Source organism: Trichoderma aggressivum (genome assembly GCF_033847375.1).
Source record: "Trichoderma aggressivum f. europaeum strain CBS 100526 chromosome Unknown scaffold_039, whole genome shotgun sequence".
Classification (NCBI taxonomy): Eukaryota; Fungi; Ascomycota; class Sordariomycetes; order Hypocreales; family Hypocreaceae; genus Trichoderma; species Trichoderma aggressivum.
The window spans coordinates 236406-254994 of NW_026946405.1; the positions used below are offsets into that span (position 1 = coordinate 236406).

Genomic DNA, 18589 nt, shown 5'->3' on the forward strand with positions numbered 1-18589 from the left:
GCTTGATATTCAGCGGTATTTCGTACAATACGAGCACCTGTATGTACCTGTAAGCTGCTGGAATGCACCTCCATTTGCTGACCACCCCCCCAAGCTTCTTTTTATACCTTTTCGACCTGCAATCGCTACCCCACCACTGCATACCGCGCTACTCCGTATTCCACCCAGAAACACAGCACAGCTGAGGTACCAAACAATCAATCAATTACAAACACCTGCATCGCCAGCGTCAGCAGCATCTCCCGTCATAGCATCCGATTCATCGCCAGCCATCAGCTCTTATATCCCGCCATGGCCTCCAAAAAGTCCAAGGCGGCGCCCGCCGACGACAATCTCGACGAGCTCTTCTCGGGCATTGGCGACGAATCCAAGGCCAAGAAGCCATCCAAGAAGCCGACGTCTGCTGCCGCCAAGGCCATTGGCAACGACGATATCCTCGCCGACCTCGAATCCGAGCTTGCTCCCTCGCCTGCGTCCCGCCCGCACACGCCTCGTCTCAAGGAGACCATCGCCCGACGCTCAACGGCTACTCCTCCTGCCGGCGACGAAAAGGCAGCCGCTGCGCGCAAGTCCACCGACAGCTCCAGGAGCCTTCGAGCCAGCTTCACTCCCAGCGCCACCAGCTCCGAGCTCCATGAATCGGAGAGGAGGGCCGCCGAACAGGCGCAGCCTCAGCAGTCTGGAGGCGGCTGGTGGGGTGGCATCCTGTCGACTGCGACCGGCGTCATGAAGCAGGCCGAGGCTGCCTATAACCAGATCCAGCAGAACGAAGAAGCTCAGAAGTGGGCAGAACAGGTCAAGGGCCTCCGAAGCGGCATTGATGTCAACACACTGAGGAGCTATGGTAGGTCTCGAGCTTCATCCGTTATCCTCGACGCAAGCTTCAATGTATCTAGCTAACACTCTGGCTTCAAGGCGACGAGATTCGCAACCGGGCTCTACCAACTCTATCCAACATCATCAACACCATCGCACCTCCCATCGGCTCCCACGAACGCCTTCTCATTCACATTACCCACGACATGGTCGGATACCCCTCTCTTGACCCTCTGATCTACGAAGTCTTCTCCGACGTCATGCAGCAGGTGGAAGGCGGTGAGCTCAAGGTTGTCCAGAGGGGTCACGAAAGTGGCGCCCCGCGACCTCACGACAACGCCGCTGGCTGGGACGATGGCCCTTGGTGGAGACAAGTTGACCAGGCTCGCGAGCTGGGCGTGGTCAAGGGTCTTGTTGAAGGCACAAAGCTTTGCCGCGTCAATGCAGAGTCTTATGCGACCGAGTACTTTGCCACAAAGGGAGGCGTCGAAGCCGTCAAGACAGAGGCGAGGTCGGGTATCAGCGAGCCTGGTTCCATCCGGACATCGGACTTGTTCTTGTCTGTCCAAGCCATTGTCACTGACCACGACAAGGCTCTTTTCGGTCGAACTGCGGCGGCCGAAAAGGGGAAGGAGGCTGAGGATGCCGAGGAGGAAAATGAAGAAGAGTTCCGCTTCGCCATTTTCATTATTGACCCGGTTCACGAAATTGAATACGGCACCACCAGCCAGCCTATCCCCGCCAAGTGGGCTCGCTGGCTCGAGGCTCCCCTTCCTATGACTCCTCAGTCCGGAGACGACGTTCCGGGATCTCTTCATAACCGCGTCCATGAGGATATCCGAAGCATCGTCGAAACGGGCGAGCTTGACCCCAGGGAGTGGGTGTCCGCTTGGATAAAGGAGTCTCTTGTGCTCTCTGCTGGCATTGTGGCCCAGTGGTATGTTGCTAGACGCATGCAAGTTGGTGTCAACCACGCCAGAGCGAGTGCTGAAGAGGAGGACGATGACGAGGAAGAGGAGGAGGAATCCGATGATGATACCGAGTAAATGATACACCGCCGTAGGCTTTTTGATAATTCTGGACAATATCTGTGAAACATTTTTATTATATCTGTGTTGTGGGTCGATGCGGTTGTATCCGGTGAAACTCATCACGTTCCTGCGATCAAGTATCTTATTCTTTTTAAGTTTACTCTATTCAATAGGCAGTCTATAACGAATTTCTAGTATTCAATCGACGTCCATGTCTACTCGCTGCCAAGTTCTACACCCCGTGTTTTCCTTCTCCTCACCATCCTGTGCTACAGTCCAGGCATGGCCTTTCCAAGCTCTCCCTTGGCCGCCCTCGTCGCGTCCTCCATCTTGACGAGCCTCAGCGGGCGATATTCTGGATTCCACATCTGCTCCTTAATCCACTCTTCAAGATCGCCGTCGTCGGACGGGATGCCCTTTTCCATCGCCACACCTTCTTCCACGGCCGCCTTGATCACGCTCTTTGCAACTTGGACGCTGACGGATCTCACTTCCTCCACATCTGGTAGGAGAGTTGCTGTCGGATCTTTGAGCGTTGGGCTAAGTGCCGCGACGCCTTGAACTGCCGCAACGAGCATGCGGTCGGTGAGCAATTTTGCACGACTGAGAATGCAACCAAGGCCAATGCCAGGGAAAACCACCGAGTTGTTGCACTCGGCAATCTCAATCGTGATATCGCCCCCGTCCTTCCCCCAGGGGCCCGTGACGGGATCAAAGGGAGATCCTGTCGCGACAAGCGCCTGGCCATTGGTCCACTTAAGCAGATCGGCCGGTTTTGCCTCATGAAGCCTCGTTGGGTTGGAGAGCGGGAAGATGATTGGGCGTGGGCAGTTTTCGTGCATGGCCTTGACGATCTCTTCCGTAAATGCTCCGGGCACGGTAGATGTTCCAATGAGAATGTTGGGATTCACTTGCTTGACGACTGAAAGGAGGGTGGTGTTATCGCTCCATTTAGATGCATCTTTGACGTACATCTTTTGAGCGTCTGAGACATCGACTTTTGACGTTAGGAGGCCAGGCTTGTCGATCAACCTGCATTGTGCAGCATTAGCAAAACTCTTCTTCTTTTCACTACTGATCACTGATATGGACGACTAGACTTACCAGATCTGCTGCGAAGCCTTCTCGTGATCAATGTTCATTTCCGCAGCAATAGCGTCTCTGACTTGATCTGCAATGCCAACTCCAGCACTTCCCGCACCAAAAATGACCATGCGGGAGTCGCTGAGTTTCTGTTTACTAGCATGGAGAGCAGCCATGATGGCAGCAAGGGTCACACAGCCTGTTCCTTGGACATCGTCATTGAAGCAGGCGATCTTGGGACGATACAGTTCTAGCAGACGCCGAGCTGTAGTCTAACTTAGCATCTTAAAGCTAAACCCCGGAAATTAGGGAATATACCGTTCTTAAGACCAAAGTCCTCAAAGTGGATGTAAGCTCGCGGGAACAGCTTCCGAGCCGCTTCGACAAATGTCTGGATGAAATCATCATATTGTTTGCCTCTTACTCGACGTTGATGGAGGCCGAGATAAAGATCATCATTGAGCAGGTCTTCATTGTCTGTGCCGCAGTCTATGACTACCGGGAGAGTTCGGTTGGGATGAACACCAGCGCAAAGGGACGCAAGGGTCAGCTTTGCTCCCGATATGAGAATGCCTCCAACGCCCTAACGCGAGAAAGAAGGTTAGTTAGATGAAGGTGAAATCATTTCGGTATTCATGGTAGAGCCGCGACATGCCTGATCGCCGATTCCAAGGATTTCCTCGCCGTCTGAGAAACAGTTAGTGAAAAACAAGACGGAAGATCAGAAGACAAGTATACCTGTCACGCAAATATAGTCGACATCATCCGCAGTTCCCCAAAGGGCAAGATCTTGCTCCACGTTCTCGGGATGGTTGATATCCAAGAAGCAACCTTCTGGGCGACGAAAAAGCCTAGAGTAGTTCTGAATGGCATCACCCTCGGTTGGAGTATAGACTACGCTGAACATTTCCTTGAGGTGAGTGAGCAGCAGCTTGAAGTACAGCACTTCATTCTGGTCCTTCAATGAGGTCAGAAATGTGTTTTTGGCTAGGTCATCGCTTCTGGACAGGTATTGCTGATAGGCGCGCTCAACCTGATGCTCGAGGGACTGCTCATTTGCTGGAAGCAGTCCCGTCAGGTTGAACTCTTGACGCTCTGATGGCGGAAAGGCAGATCCCTTGTTGAAAATGGGGCTATTCAGAAGTGCCGTTCCAGTGAGAGCGCAATCCAGAGGGCCAATAGTGCTAAGCGGGAGGTCTCCAAACTTGACGGAGCCCATGGTGAGATGGTGAGGAGTGGGTTTACAGGGAAACAAGATGGCTGATCCGAGCTATTCAAAAAGCAACAGAAGAGACGATAGGAAGGAATGGGATAGGCTAAAATGAAATAGTTGTTGCCAAGGACACTTGTAAGAAGGCTCTCTAGGATACTAGGTATGTAGCAAATGAGGAGAATGACGATGTAAACAGTGGTGTTGAGGTACTTGTACCTCATGACTTAACCACTGTAAGAGATTGGACGATAAGGCAATACAATGGCGGAGGATACAGCGGGGGTGACGTAAGTGATTACTCCTAGAGGGTACCTTTCGATATTCATGCACGCGCTCCCACATTTGGACGTTGGAAGGCGGCATTTCAGGTTTTTGGGGCTCCAAGCCGTGGGCGACGAAAATAGTACACCATTTCTTCGGCTTTAAAGGGCGTTATAGTTATAGCCAGCGAATGCAACACCATATCTGGATAACACGGCAACAGTGTTCCGGACATACAGCACCTCGGACAGTACCTATGCTTAGGGCAATTTTACAAACGCGTTCAGTCACAAAAGGCAAGCAAATGTAGGATCGCTAGGAGCCACACCGAGGTGAGCAGCATCCCCAGAGGGAAGTCGAATCGGCATGGACTATGAAGGTCCATTTGTCTTGCAGCAGAACAGAAGACGAGATTATCGAGATAGTCTCGTCTGCAACCGATACGCCAGCCCTTCCAGGCGCAAACGCAAGACGCGCCGCGCAAGGAAGAGAGACTCGTGGAGAGATTGAGTGGCTGGCATGGATGCGCTGCGAATTCACGCACGAGAAACAAGAGAAACACGGAGTCCTACCGTTGATGCCGACTCGAGCGTTTTCCAGACTCGATGTAGTCTTGAGCTTTGAATCGGTGTTGAGAGCATTGGACTCAAGGGAGCTTCGTGCACTGCAGCGTGAAGGTGATGTAGTGTGGGAGATGAGAAGAAATCTTCAATGTTGAGAGAAGGGAAAAACTCTGTGGCTTGTGTTGTTTTGTTGGCGAGTCTTATCGATTGTGAAGTAACCCCGTTTTTGTAGGTGGGTTCAGAGCTACTGTAAAATACCTACCTCTGGCATTCTCTGATTGGCTCTGAAGCCACTACTGCTTTCCTCTCCTCTGGTTGCAGCGACCTGTTTATACAAACCCGGGCCTCTTCCCATTGATGGAGGCAACAAATATTACACTAGTATATATATATTATTGCAAATATAATAAGAGATGCCCACCCCAAGTTGAATTATTCGACGACTTCTCTTTCTTGATACCTCTTTAAACATCCATTCTCCTAACCTTGCTGACTGAGCACCTTGTCTTCACCTTGAACCGCCGAAGCAGAACCAATCAGCCAGAGTGAACCTGCTTCTAACTCAAATCTTTTCATACTCGATCCAAATTTCACAAGCGGGCAACACAGTGGTAGCCTTAGAGGTGAGCCATTCTTGGAGCCGAAAAGAGTGTGTGGATGATGAAGACGCCCCTGCCTGCATCGAATGACAAGGCTCCCCATACCACGGCTCCCTGGCCGTCTGTCAAATGCTATAACACTAGCTTTTGCATCCATAGTGTACCGCTCAGTGAAATGGGCTACATGTCTGCAGAGTGCGAAATGAGCATTCCTTCTTCTGTCGCTAATGATGCTGCTTCAATTACCGAGACGACCATTTTGAGCCCTAATCCTGGGCACAGCAATATGAGAGAACACAACTACAAGCGTATAGAGCCTCCTTTCTGCACATCCGGCCTTTCCATTTCTTCTTTACCGGTTCATGATAGACCAAAGACGGATAGTGATGGAAACCAAGCTGGAGATATCTTGCTAGCTGCGAAGGTTATTAACAACATTACAGCTGGGTGCCGTGGCCAAGAGGTTTGTCTTGTTCCTACAGCAGCTACTAAATATAGATGCGTCACACAAACGCATGGATGTGCCGAAGTACGCATTGGATGGGACGGCGAAATACCACGCTGGCGGAGAGGCTCTGAACTCAGCTATGTCGTCTGCGTCGAAAGCTTCCCTGCCCCTCTCTCGTCCTTGGTGGAAGACTCCATGAAAGCAGCAATCGGCATGTGGAATAACGTTGGTGTGAGCTTTAAACAAGTCGCCCGTAATGATCCAGCAACATTTGCAGTCATATATGAAAACCGCCATAGACAGGCTTATGCTTGCTCTTTCTTCCCTAATGAACCGTCGCGCGAATTGCTCGTGTACCCGTCCAGTCTCCGAGAGCCAGATTACCTGGCCAACATCTTGGCCCACGAAGTTGGTCATATCCTAGGCCTTCGACACGAGTTTGCTCATAAGAGAGAGAAAGGATGTCCTTCTGTTCTGTTTGGGAGCGAGAATCCCGATTCGATTATGAACTATTTTGACCACCCAGAACAACCCCAAGTAAGGGAACAAGATCTTGAAGAGTTAGAACGTTTCTATGCATATGACAAGGTAAAATATGGGAAACTATCTATCCTTGACGTCAATCCAAAGGTATGGTTTTTCGGCAAGATAATGATGATGAGTCGTGATACCGATTCGCTTTCTGAATTACTCTAATAAGACGGCAGGCATCACCTTCTTCTTCTTGGCCTTCAAGTAACACTCCAGTATCTTATATTGCTGCAACCGCCGTTCACGAACGATATGGACCACCCGTCCATATTTGAATTGGTTCGGCGTCGGCACCACGATGCAGCATAGAGCCGACACTCTTGTCGTCCCGTTCCTTATACTCTTCACAGTATCGGTGATGATGGGTGCTATTTTATTTCTTCTTTTGCACTTGCCTGGCTCTTTTTTTCTTTTCTTTTCTTTTCTGTTAGGGCGATGTAGCGCTTGGGTACCTTAGTAGTACTTAGACGGATCATGGCGAGGATTGGACTATGGGTTAACGAATTCCCCCCTGCCCCTTCTTCTTCTTTTTCTTTTCGTCTTTCTCTTCTGTCTGTCCTTTTCTTTCCGCCTGAGTGATAAATTAATAGAAACGCGAATTATGCAAGAACCGTGGATTATAGCTTGGATAGAAAAAAGATTGTGAAAATCTCGCCGCTTTTCTAGGGCAACACGGGCGATTTATAGACTGTGAACCTTGATCCTGTAACTGCGCGTGCTTGCATGATTGACTCCAAATCTGCCGGGCCAAGGTGAGTACTATTAAGGTCAGTGAAGTGACTGTCTATGTACATTCAAGGACATACGTGGACCTTCACTGTTCCTAGCATCCTCGTAAGAGGTAAATAGGGGGAAGTTTCATTATCGACACCATCGACACAGACGTTGATCTAGTGAAGCACTATTGCGACAATAAATTGCCTATCATCAGCTCTACGCGCGCAGGAAAAAGAGGAAATGCCACCAAAATTGCAATCATCGACCGTGGAGCGCGTCAAGATGGCAGAGTATTACGAACTGCAAGACAACGACCTAAGCTCCCCGGAATCGCCCGCGGCATATCAATTGCTCCGTCAACATTCAGGCAGTTTCCCTACACCTACTCTGGAGCGTTATAAGCGACTTCACGTGGTCCGTAGACGATACTGCGGCCTAGAACTGTACGCTTAGTCTGCTATCAAGGAGGTTTCTCAGACACATATGCACTTGCATTACCTTGCCCCTACATGGCGGAATTTGTAGCTGGCTGGAAACATCAATGTGTAAACAGCCCTAGTATTACATGCTCGTATTAGTGAGGCTGTGTAGCTAGCTACCTTGAATGGGTGGCTTATTTATCCGCGATTCGTGGCTTGGGATTGGGGGTCGGTGATTGGGGGTTGGTGATTTGCGGTCGGTGGCGAACGCGGTGGTAGTTGATGAGTTCGTTGGTGTGGGAGTTCGGATCTTTCTGCCGGCAAGAGCATCGACTCTTCATGCTCCGTAACCGTATCGTGTTTTTATTGTTTGTTTGTTTGTTTGTTTATCTGTGTGTTCTCTATGAACGATACTGGTAATAAAGTAGCATAATCCAGCCCCTTGAGGATAAAGAGATCTACCCTAGCTACTATACCTACTAGTTAATAGTGTTTAGAACGGACAACCAAAACACATACGCATCCATACAATAAAGAGCTATTCCAGGCACAATGACTAATAAAGGAGGATAGATAAAAGGAAAACTCGGGGGGGACCCATTGGGGAGGAAAAAGCCAGGATAGCACACAACCAAACAGAATATACTGCTCGAATTTCGTACACGCGCCTGGAACTGCGAATGCGACGACACGATGCTTGCAGTTCTGATTGTACGAGTACGAGTAACTCGGCACACACGAGGTATTACCAGTCGGTTCCAGACCCTTGAATGGGAATCCCTCTTTGATATCCCACTAACAGTGTTACCTCCATGAATTTACCCGACTCAAGATACCCGAACAGCCGCTGAAACAACCTCTAGTTGATACGGTTTCCCAATCACAGATTTCCCCGACGTAAACTCTCCAATCAGAGATTTCTCCGGCGAAAATTCCCCTGCCGGAGATACCCGTTCGGTTGATCTTGATGGCTACCTAGCGTCAAGATAGAGTAACGAAGTATAAATACAAAGAGTGTCCCGCAAGAAAATTTGGTCTGGTGTACTTTGCATTTTGGGCCTCAAGAACAAGCCGGTATGAACTAGCAAAGACTAGAAACAATGAGAGGCTCAACCTGCTGATGCACCGACAGCAGCCGCAAGATTACGATGGCTACTGGAAAGTCGATTAAACGCTTCTCAGGATGTGATGAGACGTTTGGTCCATGGCGTGGCTCTATCATCAACTCGATCCTCCGTCCCGATCGACCCGGAAGAGTGCGAAAGAAAGAGAGGAGGAATATCACAGAGAAAAAAAAAAGGGGGGGACAAAGGACGCTTAGTGCCATTGGTAGGCTCAGCCGTTTGCAACTCATCGTCATTCGGTGTGTCAAGAAGCTTCGGTATCAGTGGGTGGCCTGTTTGGTGTTTTCGGAACTCGATATCGCTACGGGGCAGCAAAAGCCTTGCCAGGTACAGCCGAACGACGCGAAATTGCGCAGGGCACAAGAACATTTCGAACACGGGTGATTCCCAAACCGGTGTTGACAGGTGGTAACACAAACCATCTGGATGGCTTATTTACCCTTTTGGATATGCAGCGTCGCTTTGACCACGGCAGATTGGAGATGGTGCGACGCTGCTATTAAACTACCACGTGCTCACGGGGTGGTAGCAAAAGACCAACCAACCAAGGCTGACGGGATTGGCCTGTAATCAACAAGAGCCAACGGCAGGGTCAACAATTCAGCTGATATTCTCACTCTTGGCGCAGACACCACCTCTCTGCGAAATGACGGCGATGAGGGCACCAGTCTGTTTGGCGACGCGTCGATAGAGGCCATTCGCATCATCGGCATCTGGACGGATAATATCACGCGCCTTGATACCGGTACTCAGGATCTCATACGCAGCTTGGCTCCTGATAAAACAACGTGCGAGCTGGACCAGCCGGCTAATTTGATTGTCAGCAGTGTGCGGCTTTGTTGGCGAAATAGCAAAAGATGCCAGACATGTTGTCAATATCTGTGCTTCACCTGGCCCCCGCCGGTCGCCGGTCTGCGCTTGGGAGGGCGAATCCACTCAGTAGGTACTCGTTTTCGTACAGCATCAGGGCGGAGCTGGGCAAAATACAAGGTTCTTGATCTAATCCCGCAGGGGTGCTGCGAGGCCAATCGCTTCAGCCTGGATTCGTGATTGGGGGTAAAAACGGGAGTTTAGGTTCGTTCAGCACTTGGACGCCTGGAAGTGGTTCCCCTTAGGGTTGGTACGCTGGTACCCAGGAAGTACCTACTAGGTAGTAATCCAGTACCTACCTATTGTAAAGAAAGCGACGAGGTGCGAGAGAGAGTGAACGACTACCTACACGGGCATTGCCTGGAAGTTGAATTACATATTGCGGCTCGACATTTAAAAACAAATGGTAACGAGGAGAGCGGTTACCGTGCCGTGAAGAGTGTGGAGCAACACTCTAATGCGCAGATCCTTCTGGAGCAGGCTAATCTCCCGGTACCCACTAGGGACTAAAAGGTACCTAGCTCGCACTACGACAAGATAGCCGAGCATGGAGTACCGTGCCCGATATTTTTAGTACAGGTACGGGGACCTGTGGTACTTTTGACCCTGGGCAAAGTTCGATCAGTGAAACGATCCATTGAGATACCCATTGGACATGATGCTTCTGTGGCTGCACGGTCATGGGAAATATCCGGGAACCCCCAGCTTAGCCACTCCGTACAGTCTCAAGTCGTGATAAGAGGTATCATCATCCATGGCATGGCCGCATGCGTAGCGCCTCAAAGGAGATTATCAAACGTGGCATTTCACCGAAAAAAAGGGGGAGCAAGTAGACTAAGAAAAACAACAACTGCGAAGCATGCGGAGTCGGGCCAGGATCATTTTCTTTCAATGCTTGCATTCGCATGTGAGGCTGATGGGCATGTACGAGTATTTGCCACTGCTGCCCCGTGCAGACGCAAGAACAAAAAGAGCTGCAACACCTACAAGTACAACAGCGACCAAAAGTACTTTGGCAGTACAGGTACCTAGAGGCATCAGGCAGTCATCAAGACATCGCCGTTAACCATGCATATCGCCAAACCGTGATGGCATCGCTGATACGCCGTCTAAGGTAGTATGACTACCAGGTACCTAGATCAGGAACCCAACACTCTGAATTACAAGTCGAAGAGTGCGGCATGGGTGAGCATGAAAATTTTCGAGACAGGCATCGGCTTCCTCGATAAATTGCGATGGGGCGATGAACAAAGCTGAGTGCTGGGCAAAACATGACTGGTCATTTATTGTCCGGCTGCGAGTTGTATCGCGAGGTGGCGGCTGGAAAAGAAAAGACAAGGTATGGGGAGAACACGTGGGCCAGGCACCCTGAAACTCGCAGAGGGATCCCAGTACACTTTGTTGGAGCAAACGCGACAGGCAATGAAGCATTGAACTTTGCTCCGACGACGCGCATACGAGTAGCACATCATCACCAGACGACCAAGGTTGCGAGCCGCGCTATCCCAACGGCCGGCGTGCAACGTGATGAGACCGCCGTGCTCTCCTACACCCCAATACACAGGTTCCAATGGCATTTTATAGCGCGAATCGTATTCCAGCACCCCCGGACAAGATGCAACGGGTGGAGATCGATGACGGCACTCGACAGGTCGAGATCCGGCTGGTTCCTGGACCATCTCCAACGTCTTCCGCTCTCTGCGATAGTTGCGTGCGCCCCTCGTAATTTTCCATCGGAGTATCCTCCATTAGGAAATAAACCCCGTCAAGTCACTGGCGGTGGTGGGTGAGTGGACAAAGCTTTAGCTCATCTGACCTTGGCATGAAGGTTGGAACGAATCAGTTCATGGGATGGGACGCATGCCCAAATGTCACCGTTTTTTTTTTCCCTTCCAGGTCCCTTTTATAAGCTACTACCTTATTATGAGCAGCTTCTCCCTCTTGGCTCTTCCATCCTTGGCTCTCCCACAGCTCCAAGACCAACAGCTGCTCCATTCATCCCAACCAAACTCAATTCGCTTCGCCATAACCAAGTTGTACGAGAGCCTCCGCGCCATCTCGAACCATGGAGCCAATGTCTGCTGGCATCTTGCGAGATACTTCTCAGCCATGGGCATTGGGTTATCGCCATGAGAATAACAGTGGCAATCATGTTGGAAAAGACTACAGTATCGGGACCTCGGAGGACCTCGACGAAGCCAGTCGTTCATCCTCAGCAGAGGGCAAGAGTGTCTCGACTCGTACTACTGATCGCAGCGATGCATCGGCTGTTGCAACGAGCATCACCACAGACCTCGACACCGACGACAGAAACACCGACAGCTCCAACAACAGCGCAAATAAAGCCGATGTTGCGCACATACTCCCAATGCCTTCATGTTTGCTTGATGGGCCGACGGACGGCGAAGCTGCGCTGTGCTACGTTAGAGAACTCACGATCGACGATGAAGAAAGAGACGAGGCTGAAAATGCTTCGCCTGGTGCTACTCCGTCCAGTGCCGCTTCGTCTTGTGCCACCAACACTGCGGCCGCACACGCCAAGCGTACATGTCTCACCCAACCACACGGGTGTGCGGATGTACGCGTTGGCTTTGGCGGCGAAATACCACGTTGGCCCAAGGGCTCCGTACTCACCTATGTCATCTGCGGAGAGAATTTCCCACACCATCTCCCGATAGAAGAAGCCATGAGAGCAGCGGTCAGTAAGTGGCAGAATATTGGGGTGACCTTTAAGCAAGTTGGCCGCAATGATCCAGCCACGTTCGCCGTCACCTACGAGAAGGGAGACCCAGCAGTCTATGCTCGCTCCTTTTTCCCAAATGAAGCGCGACGCAAGCTGACCGTCTATGAATACACCACTCTTCAAGCGGCCGAATGCCTAGCTGGTATTCTGTCCCACGAACTCGGCCATATTCTAGGCCTTCGACACGAGTTTGCCCATGCCCGTGAGAATGGAATAGGAATGCAATCTTTTCTTGTTGGGAGCGAGAATCCCCAGTCAGTTATGAATTACTTCGACGATCCTAACGATTTCCGAGTTCAAGAACAAGACCTTGAAGAACTCAAGCGCTTCTATGAAGACGATAGGGTAGAGTATGGGGGGCTGCTCATACGTGACATCGATCCAGCGGTAAGGCCTTTTGACAAAGACGATGAGCCAAGGAATCTGATCGCCAGCTTGGTCACTGAATTGCGCTGATAATGTTGACAGAATCGCGTCTTTATCGCACCTTTTAGTAGCGACCTAGAATCTTCCGTCACTTCAGCTGCCATTGAGATGACAAACTCACCGGCTCGCCCGTTTCTGCATGGGTCCAACGTTGAAATCATGATCTTTTACACGATACTGATGACATTCATCCTCAGCCTACTTCTTCTTTTGTACATGGCTGGCTTTCTCTCTTAGAGCGTTGCGGCCGCTACCGGCGGATTGCTCGTGCACCCACTGAGTTTTTCTGAGGGCAATAAAACGACCTGGTCAACATCTTGGCCCACGAAGTTGGTCGTCTTCCAGGCCCTCGACACGAGTTTACCCATACCCACAAGAAAAAGACTGCCCTTCTGTTCGAGAATCGTCGTCTTCTCTTCATACTCCCCATTCTCTTAATGGCATTAGCGATAATTGGTGTTATTTTATATCTTCTTTAATGCTTGGTCCGCTCTTCTTTTCTTTTCTTACAATACGAGGTGGCGCTTGGCGCCAAATCAGGACCGTTACATATACTTGGATAACAAAACACTGGATGGCGAGGATTAGACTTTAAATTGGCAGGTATATAATTTTTTGGAAAATTTCTTTTAGGTAGCGAATAAATTAATGGGAGTATAGATGACGGCTTAGCTGGAGAAAGAAAGTTTGTGGAAAATCTCATTAGGTGCACATATGAGCGGTTAAGCTGGCCCTGGTTCTGCTATGCCTGGTAACACACATGGACGGCTATCACTGTTTGTGGCACCCTAGAAAGATGGTAATGAACTAGATTTTAATATATATATATATATTTCTTTTGAAGCGTTCCTACGATAGTATGTTACCCGTCATCCGACTTTTGGGAGCAGGATATAAGGGCGATCCCACCAAGATTGTAATCGGCGACATTGGAACGGATAATGGTGACGGACTGTCACGAGCTATAAGACGACAACTTGGGCTTTTTTGGAATGACCAGCGGCATGCCAAGGGAGGTCTCAAAATTGACCTGGTCCTCGCGATGGTTCAAGTATCAGGAGGGAGGGGGCACGCTGACTGGGAAAATATCGTGACTTGGGAAAAACAGGAATACACTACCTAATACTCAAGAAATACGCGCTCTCCCCTTCAAGTAAAGAGTACGCGAGCGAAGTGCTGTGTTGGTTAGATTAGTCAACCATGGACACATTGTCCATGGTTGACTAAGAGCCCGCGTTATGTGAGCCTCGACACGAACTCTCCATACTAGGTACAAAGGTCATAGATTACTGCTTATTTTCATGGGCACATCATGCGGGGAATGTTGATAACCCGTCGGCACAAGCATCAGTATCAGATGTATATAATACATTTGGTATCTCTCTCTCTTTTTTTTTTCATCTGTCATCGAACATTTCCGTGACCTCTTTAGTATATGGAGCAGGTTCTAAGGGAATTTGCTGATTTTGAAGCCTAGTATCGATGATTCTCGTTGACATCAAGGTTGTCCTTCTGCTCCAGCTGTGGTAGACGATGCAGCGTTTAAGAAATGCATCGCCAAATCTTTCATCAAGGTGTTTTCTCGCCAGCCCATACTTGGGTACGCTCTCATTTTTATCAAGGCTATCTACATGCACCTGCTCAGTCTGCCTCAGACTCTTGCGCCTTATCGATTGATACCGTCAGCCTCGCCGAAGACTCATTTACTGATACGGTTATTGTGATGCTTAACACATACCTATTAACTATACACTGAACTACTGCAAGGTTACTCCAAGTCTGGCGGCCTGCCGATATTATCGTTTCGGTGCAGAGACCATTTCTCCTCGGAATGACGTTGACAACGAGGCTACTAAATCCTTTAGTGACGTGGCCATAGAGCCTACATGTGCATTTACACATCTCGGCCTAGCGCCGCTGTCATCTGCAGTGGGTGGTATCACGGGTTCTGAGGTTGTTACTCAGAATCTGAGATGCAGCGTAACCTCTGACAAAAGGGGCGAAACCAGTGGTGATAATTACATGTACATATAGCGTTGGGGGAGACACGGCTGTATGGAGACTCTGAGTACAGCAGAGATGCCTAGATGGTCAAAAACGTCCATTGGATACGAGTAGTACAGAGAGAGTGGTCCCTCCCGTTGCCTCCCGTCCCGTCCCGCTCACCAACAAGTACTATACTAGTAGTATTTATCCGCCTATCGTGAGGAGAGCATATTGATGTGCATGTACACGTAGGAGGCTCAAGAAGATGCGTCTGCATACTATTAACTGCAATACCTAAGATTGTATGTAGTTCGGCTGGTGGATCAAAATAGAGACAATCCCGATGTTAGCCATTTTTAACCTCGGCTGCATGGATACCGAGATTTAGCATCTGGGGCAGCGTGCTGTCTAAGACAGCGATCACTTTAGTAGTCTCCCGCTAGGAAACTTCCCCGGTGTCAGTGTCAAGATACCCGAATACGATCTTCCCTAGGGCTGATCATTTCACAAAAGGCATTATCATCAGTCAGTTGGAAACATGATAGACAAAGAGGCCGGGATAGAAAGCTGGTCTGGTAGACTCGGCACTTTGGCTCGCAAGGACTCCGTCCCATTCTAAAGAGCGCAAAAGAGATAGACATGGTAGGTAGATTACCCGAGAAAACGCGAGCGCGAGCGCGAGAACAAACACATGCAAAGCACAATGGATTCAGCTTCTGCATGCATTTGCGTCATAGGATGACATGTCATAAAACTGATTGGCGTGATATGGCCCGAGGTCGCTACGGTGCCTGTTACCCCGTGCAGATGTAAGTGATGGGTGGCCCTTGTAGGAATGGCTGGCGACGGACCGGTGAAGGTAAATATGACGGTAGTTCATAAAGTGACTGGCGTATTGTAAGGGTGTGGCCGGGGATCCAAAGACAAAGATTGGTTCGTCCACGTAGGAATAACGTGCCCGCGAACCATCAATCGCGGCTCGAATGGCATGGCAAAGCGAAGAGGCCCGCATCGTCGCCCAATGGCAGGCGGACACTTCACAATCAATCCTCGCGCGGATGCTCGCCGGTGCATCGTCGTCAAGCGAAGCCACTGACTGGGTGCGTGTCCCTGCATGTCTTCCATGTATCGACCATTATCTACATATACTTGCGAGAATGCGTGTTTCTTAGCAGACAGAAGAGTATCTTCGTTAAGTAGTCGACGTGTCCAACGCCCGAACTACCTGTCGGGCTAGGGGAACAGGATCGGGACTTCCATCATCTTACACACATCACTTAACAGTGAGGTACAGAAAATATCGACGAGTCATAATGCATTCGCGGTCAAACACATCTGACCTCCACGTACCGAGTCACGAATAAATAAGGCGAAATGCGTTCCCCAGCCTCAATCATGTCTTGGTCATTCTTTATCACGCCATAATCCGCATTCTCTTCTGTCTGGCTCCATGGCCTCAAGCTCCCCGATAGATCAAGGGCCGACTGACAAAGGAGCACAGGATCTCACTCCAGTACATCTACTCCAACCCAGTTCAATTCAGTTGACCACAACTGAGCAGTGCGAGATCCTCCAAGTCGCCTCCAATAATGAGTCTAATGATGGTGGGAACGGCTGGTATGACGAGTGTATCCCTCTCTTCACCCGCGATGGTGTTTGATAGCGTGTGCCAGTTCAACCTCTGCTAATCAGACATTTACAGAGACTATGCGAGATACGTCTGAACCATGGGCCTTGGTGAATTACCAAGCTAATGTCAGTCACAATGACATTGGAAAAGGCTACAATGGCGCGATATCTTGTGAAGCCAGTTGCTCATCCTCCGACGAGGAGATGAGCGTTTCGGCCAGTGCCATTGATCATGGCGATGCCTTGACTGATGCAACCAACGTCACAGACCTCAGCACTGACGATGGAAACATTGAACATGGCGATAACAACGCATGTAACGCCGTCATTGGGCACACCATGCTACTGCCGTGGCTTGATGTGCCGACTCGTGGTGAAGGCCCCCTACGTTACGACCCGGTACTGAAGATTGATGGAGAAAAAGACAAGGCTGGAGACGAAGCTGGGGATGAGGCTGAAAAAGCTTCGTCTAGAACTAGGGCTAGTGCCACCAACACGGCCGCACCTCGTGCCAAGCGCAAATGTGCTACACAACCACACGGATGTGCTGCCGTGCGTGTTGGGTGGGACAGTCAGATTCTACGCTGGTTCAAGGGTTCGGAACTTACTTACCTCATTTGTGAAGAGAGCTTCCCTTCAAAGGATTCGGCGATGGCAGCGAAAGATGGTATGAAGGCAGCGATTACCAAGTGGAAGGGCGAGGGCGCGTCCTTCAAGGAGGTCAAGCGCTACGAACCCGCCGCATTTGCTGTTGTTTACGATCATCGTCAAAGAAGCGATTACCTCGCCTACGCCTTTTTCCCCAGGGCAGAACCGGCGGAATTGCTCTTGTACCCAAAGATTTTCGCTGGGGGCAATGGAAACCACCTAGCCAACATCTTGAGCCACGAAATCGGCCACGTTCTGGGTCTCCGACATGAATTTGCCCATAAAAAAGAAGCGCATGTCCCTTCTGTTCGTTTCGGAAGCGAAGATCCTCAGTCGGTGATGGAATACCACGAGGACCTGAGCAAACTTCAAGTCACCAAGAAGGATCTCGAAGGACTGAAGGAGCTTTATGCGTACGACCAACCGGTGTACAAAGGGATGCCGGTGATTGATGTCTCTCCAAAGTCACACCATTTCAGCGAACGCAGCAGTGCCGATTATGAGGCGAAGAAGCTAAACCGCCGGCTCTCTTGCTAAATTTGACTGAGAAGACCATTGATGGATTTCTTGCTCATCTCGCCGCAGCTCTTGCATCTTGCGTGGATTGGGCGGCCGCTGCATAGCATGCGTGCTAACTTGTCCAAAAGCAAATTTCAATGATGGCTAAAACAGCGGCGCTATATTCACTTTATGCTATTTAGATTGTTTCATCTCCCTTTTTTAAATCTAGCCACAGTTTCATGTCTTTGATTTAGCCGTTCAACATAGGGTTTTGGGCCGACATACTGGGATGGATTCACAAGGATACACTATGTTAGTGCCTTGATGGTCTAAGAATTTAAGCTGCTTTGCTTTTTCTCTCTTTCTCTTTCTCTTTTCACTTCTTAGTTTATTTTACATTGAGCCATCTATCCATCAGTTTGTCACTAATGGCTTTAGATCAATTGGAATCACTGTAACACCAGCTTACCGTTTATATTTCTCTTTCCTATTTGTTTAACAAAAAACAAACGCTATCTCCTATCAAGTCCATGGCAGAAAGTTGGGCTATAAAAGAATCCTAAGACAGGCAGTATCACGGTTCTTGGAGAAGATAAAGACGAACATAAATGCCAGCTGGTACAGGTCTGAGACTAGCGTGTATGACGAAGGAAGAACCGCGAGACACGAAAAGGAAATCTTCGAGAAATTGTATAAAGAAGAGACCATCAAGCGAGTCGAGGGAGGAATGGCAGAGGCAGAAGAGTACATGTATGAATGGTGCCGTAGATAGAATCGGAACAGTGTCGACACATGGATAGAGCACCCCGAGGGGAAAGCGGAAACTTGAGGGCATGCGTATCTCCAGGCGCCAACCACAAAAAAACACAACAACGGATGCCTCCTAGGACTATATTATCCGCCGTACATGACGTGGGCGTTGTGAAGATGCGCGACGGTGAATACTCAATCTCATCCATGGATGTGAGTAAGGCTGGCTCG

General features: G+C 49.7%; 5 protein-coding genes across 5 annotated transcripts; 4 read left to right on the top strand and 1 right to left on the bottom strand.

The window, feature by feature from the left end:
* Window positions 1-291: 291 nt before the first annotated feature.
* Triagg1_8226 (uncharacterized protein) lies at window positions 292-1862 on the top strand (the record flags this gene model as incomplete). The annotated part of the gene is made up of 2 exons (XM_062903049.1): window positions 292-844; window positions 916-1862. The coding sequence occupies 2 exons, from the start codon at window positions 292-294 to the stop codon at window positions 1860-1862; spliced, it is 1500 nt and encodes a 499-aa protein (XP_062752855.1).
* Window positions 1863-2116: 254 nt separating this feature from the next.
* Window positions 2117-4149, bottom strand: Triagg1_8227 (uncharacterized protein; the record flags this gene model as incomplete). The annotated part of the gene is made up of 4 exons (XM_062903050.1): window positions 2117-2879; window positions 2952-3195; window positions 3249-3513; window positions 3676-4149. The coding sequence occupies 4 exons, from the start codon at window positions 4147-4149 to the stop codon at window positions 2117-2119; spliced, it is 1746 nt and encodes a 581-aa protein (XP_062752856.1).
* Window positions 4150-5741: 1592 nt separating this feature from the next.
* On the top strand, window positions 5742-6710 carry Triagg1_8228 (uncharacterized protein; the record flags this gene model as incomplete). Its single annotated transcript, XM_062903052.1, has 1 exon — window positions 5742-6710. One exon carries the CDS (start codon window positions 5742-5744, stop codon window positions 6708-6710), a length of 969 nt encoding a protein of 322 aa, XP_062752857.1.
* Window positions 6711-11740: 5030 nt separating this feature from the next.
* On the top strand, window positions 11741-12874 carry Triagg1_8229 (uncharacterized protein; the record flags this gene model as incomplete). The annotated part of the gene is made up of 1 exon (XM_062903053.1): window positions 11741-12874. One exon carries the CDS (start codon window positions 11741-11743, stop codon window positions 12872-12874), a length of 1134 nt encoding a protein of 377 aa, XP_062752858.1.
* Window positions 12875-15813: 2939 nt separating this feature from the next.
* Window positions 15814-17644, top strand: Triagg1_8230 (uncharacterized protein; the record flags this gene model as incomplete). The annotated part of the gene is made up of 3 exons (XM_062903054.1): window positions 15814-15930; window positions 16392-16482; window positions 16533-17644. 3 exons carry the CDS (start codon window positions 15814-15816, stop codon window positions 17642-17644), a joined length of 1320 nt encoding a protein of 439 aa, XP_062752859.1.
* Window positions 17645-18589: the final 945 nt, after the last annotated feature.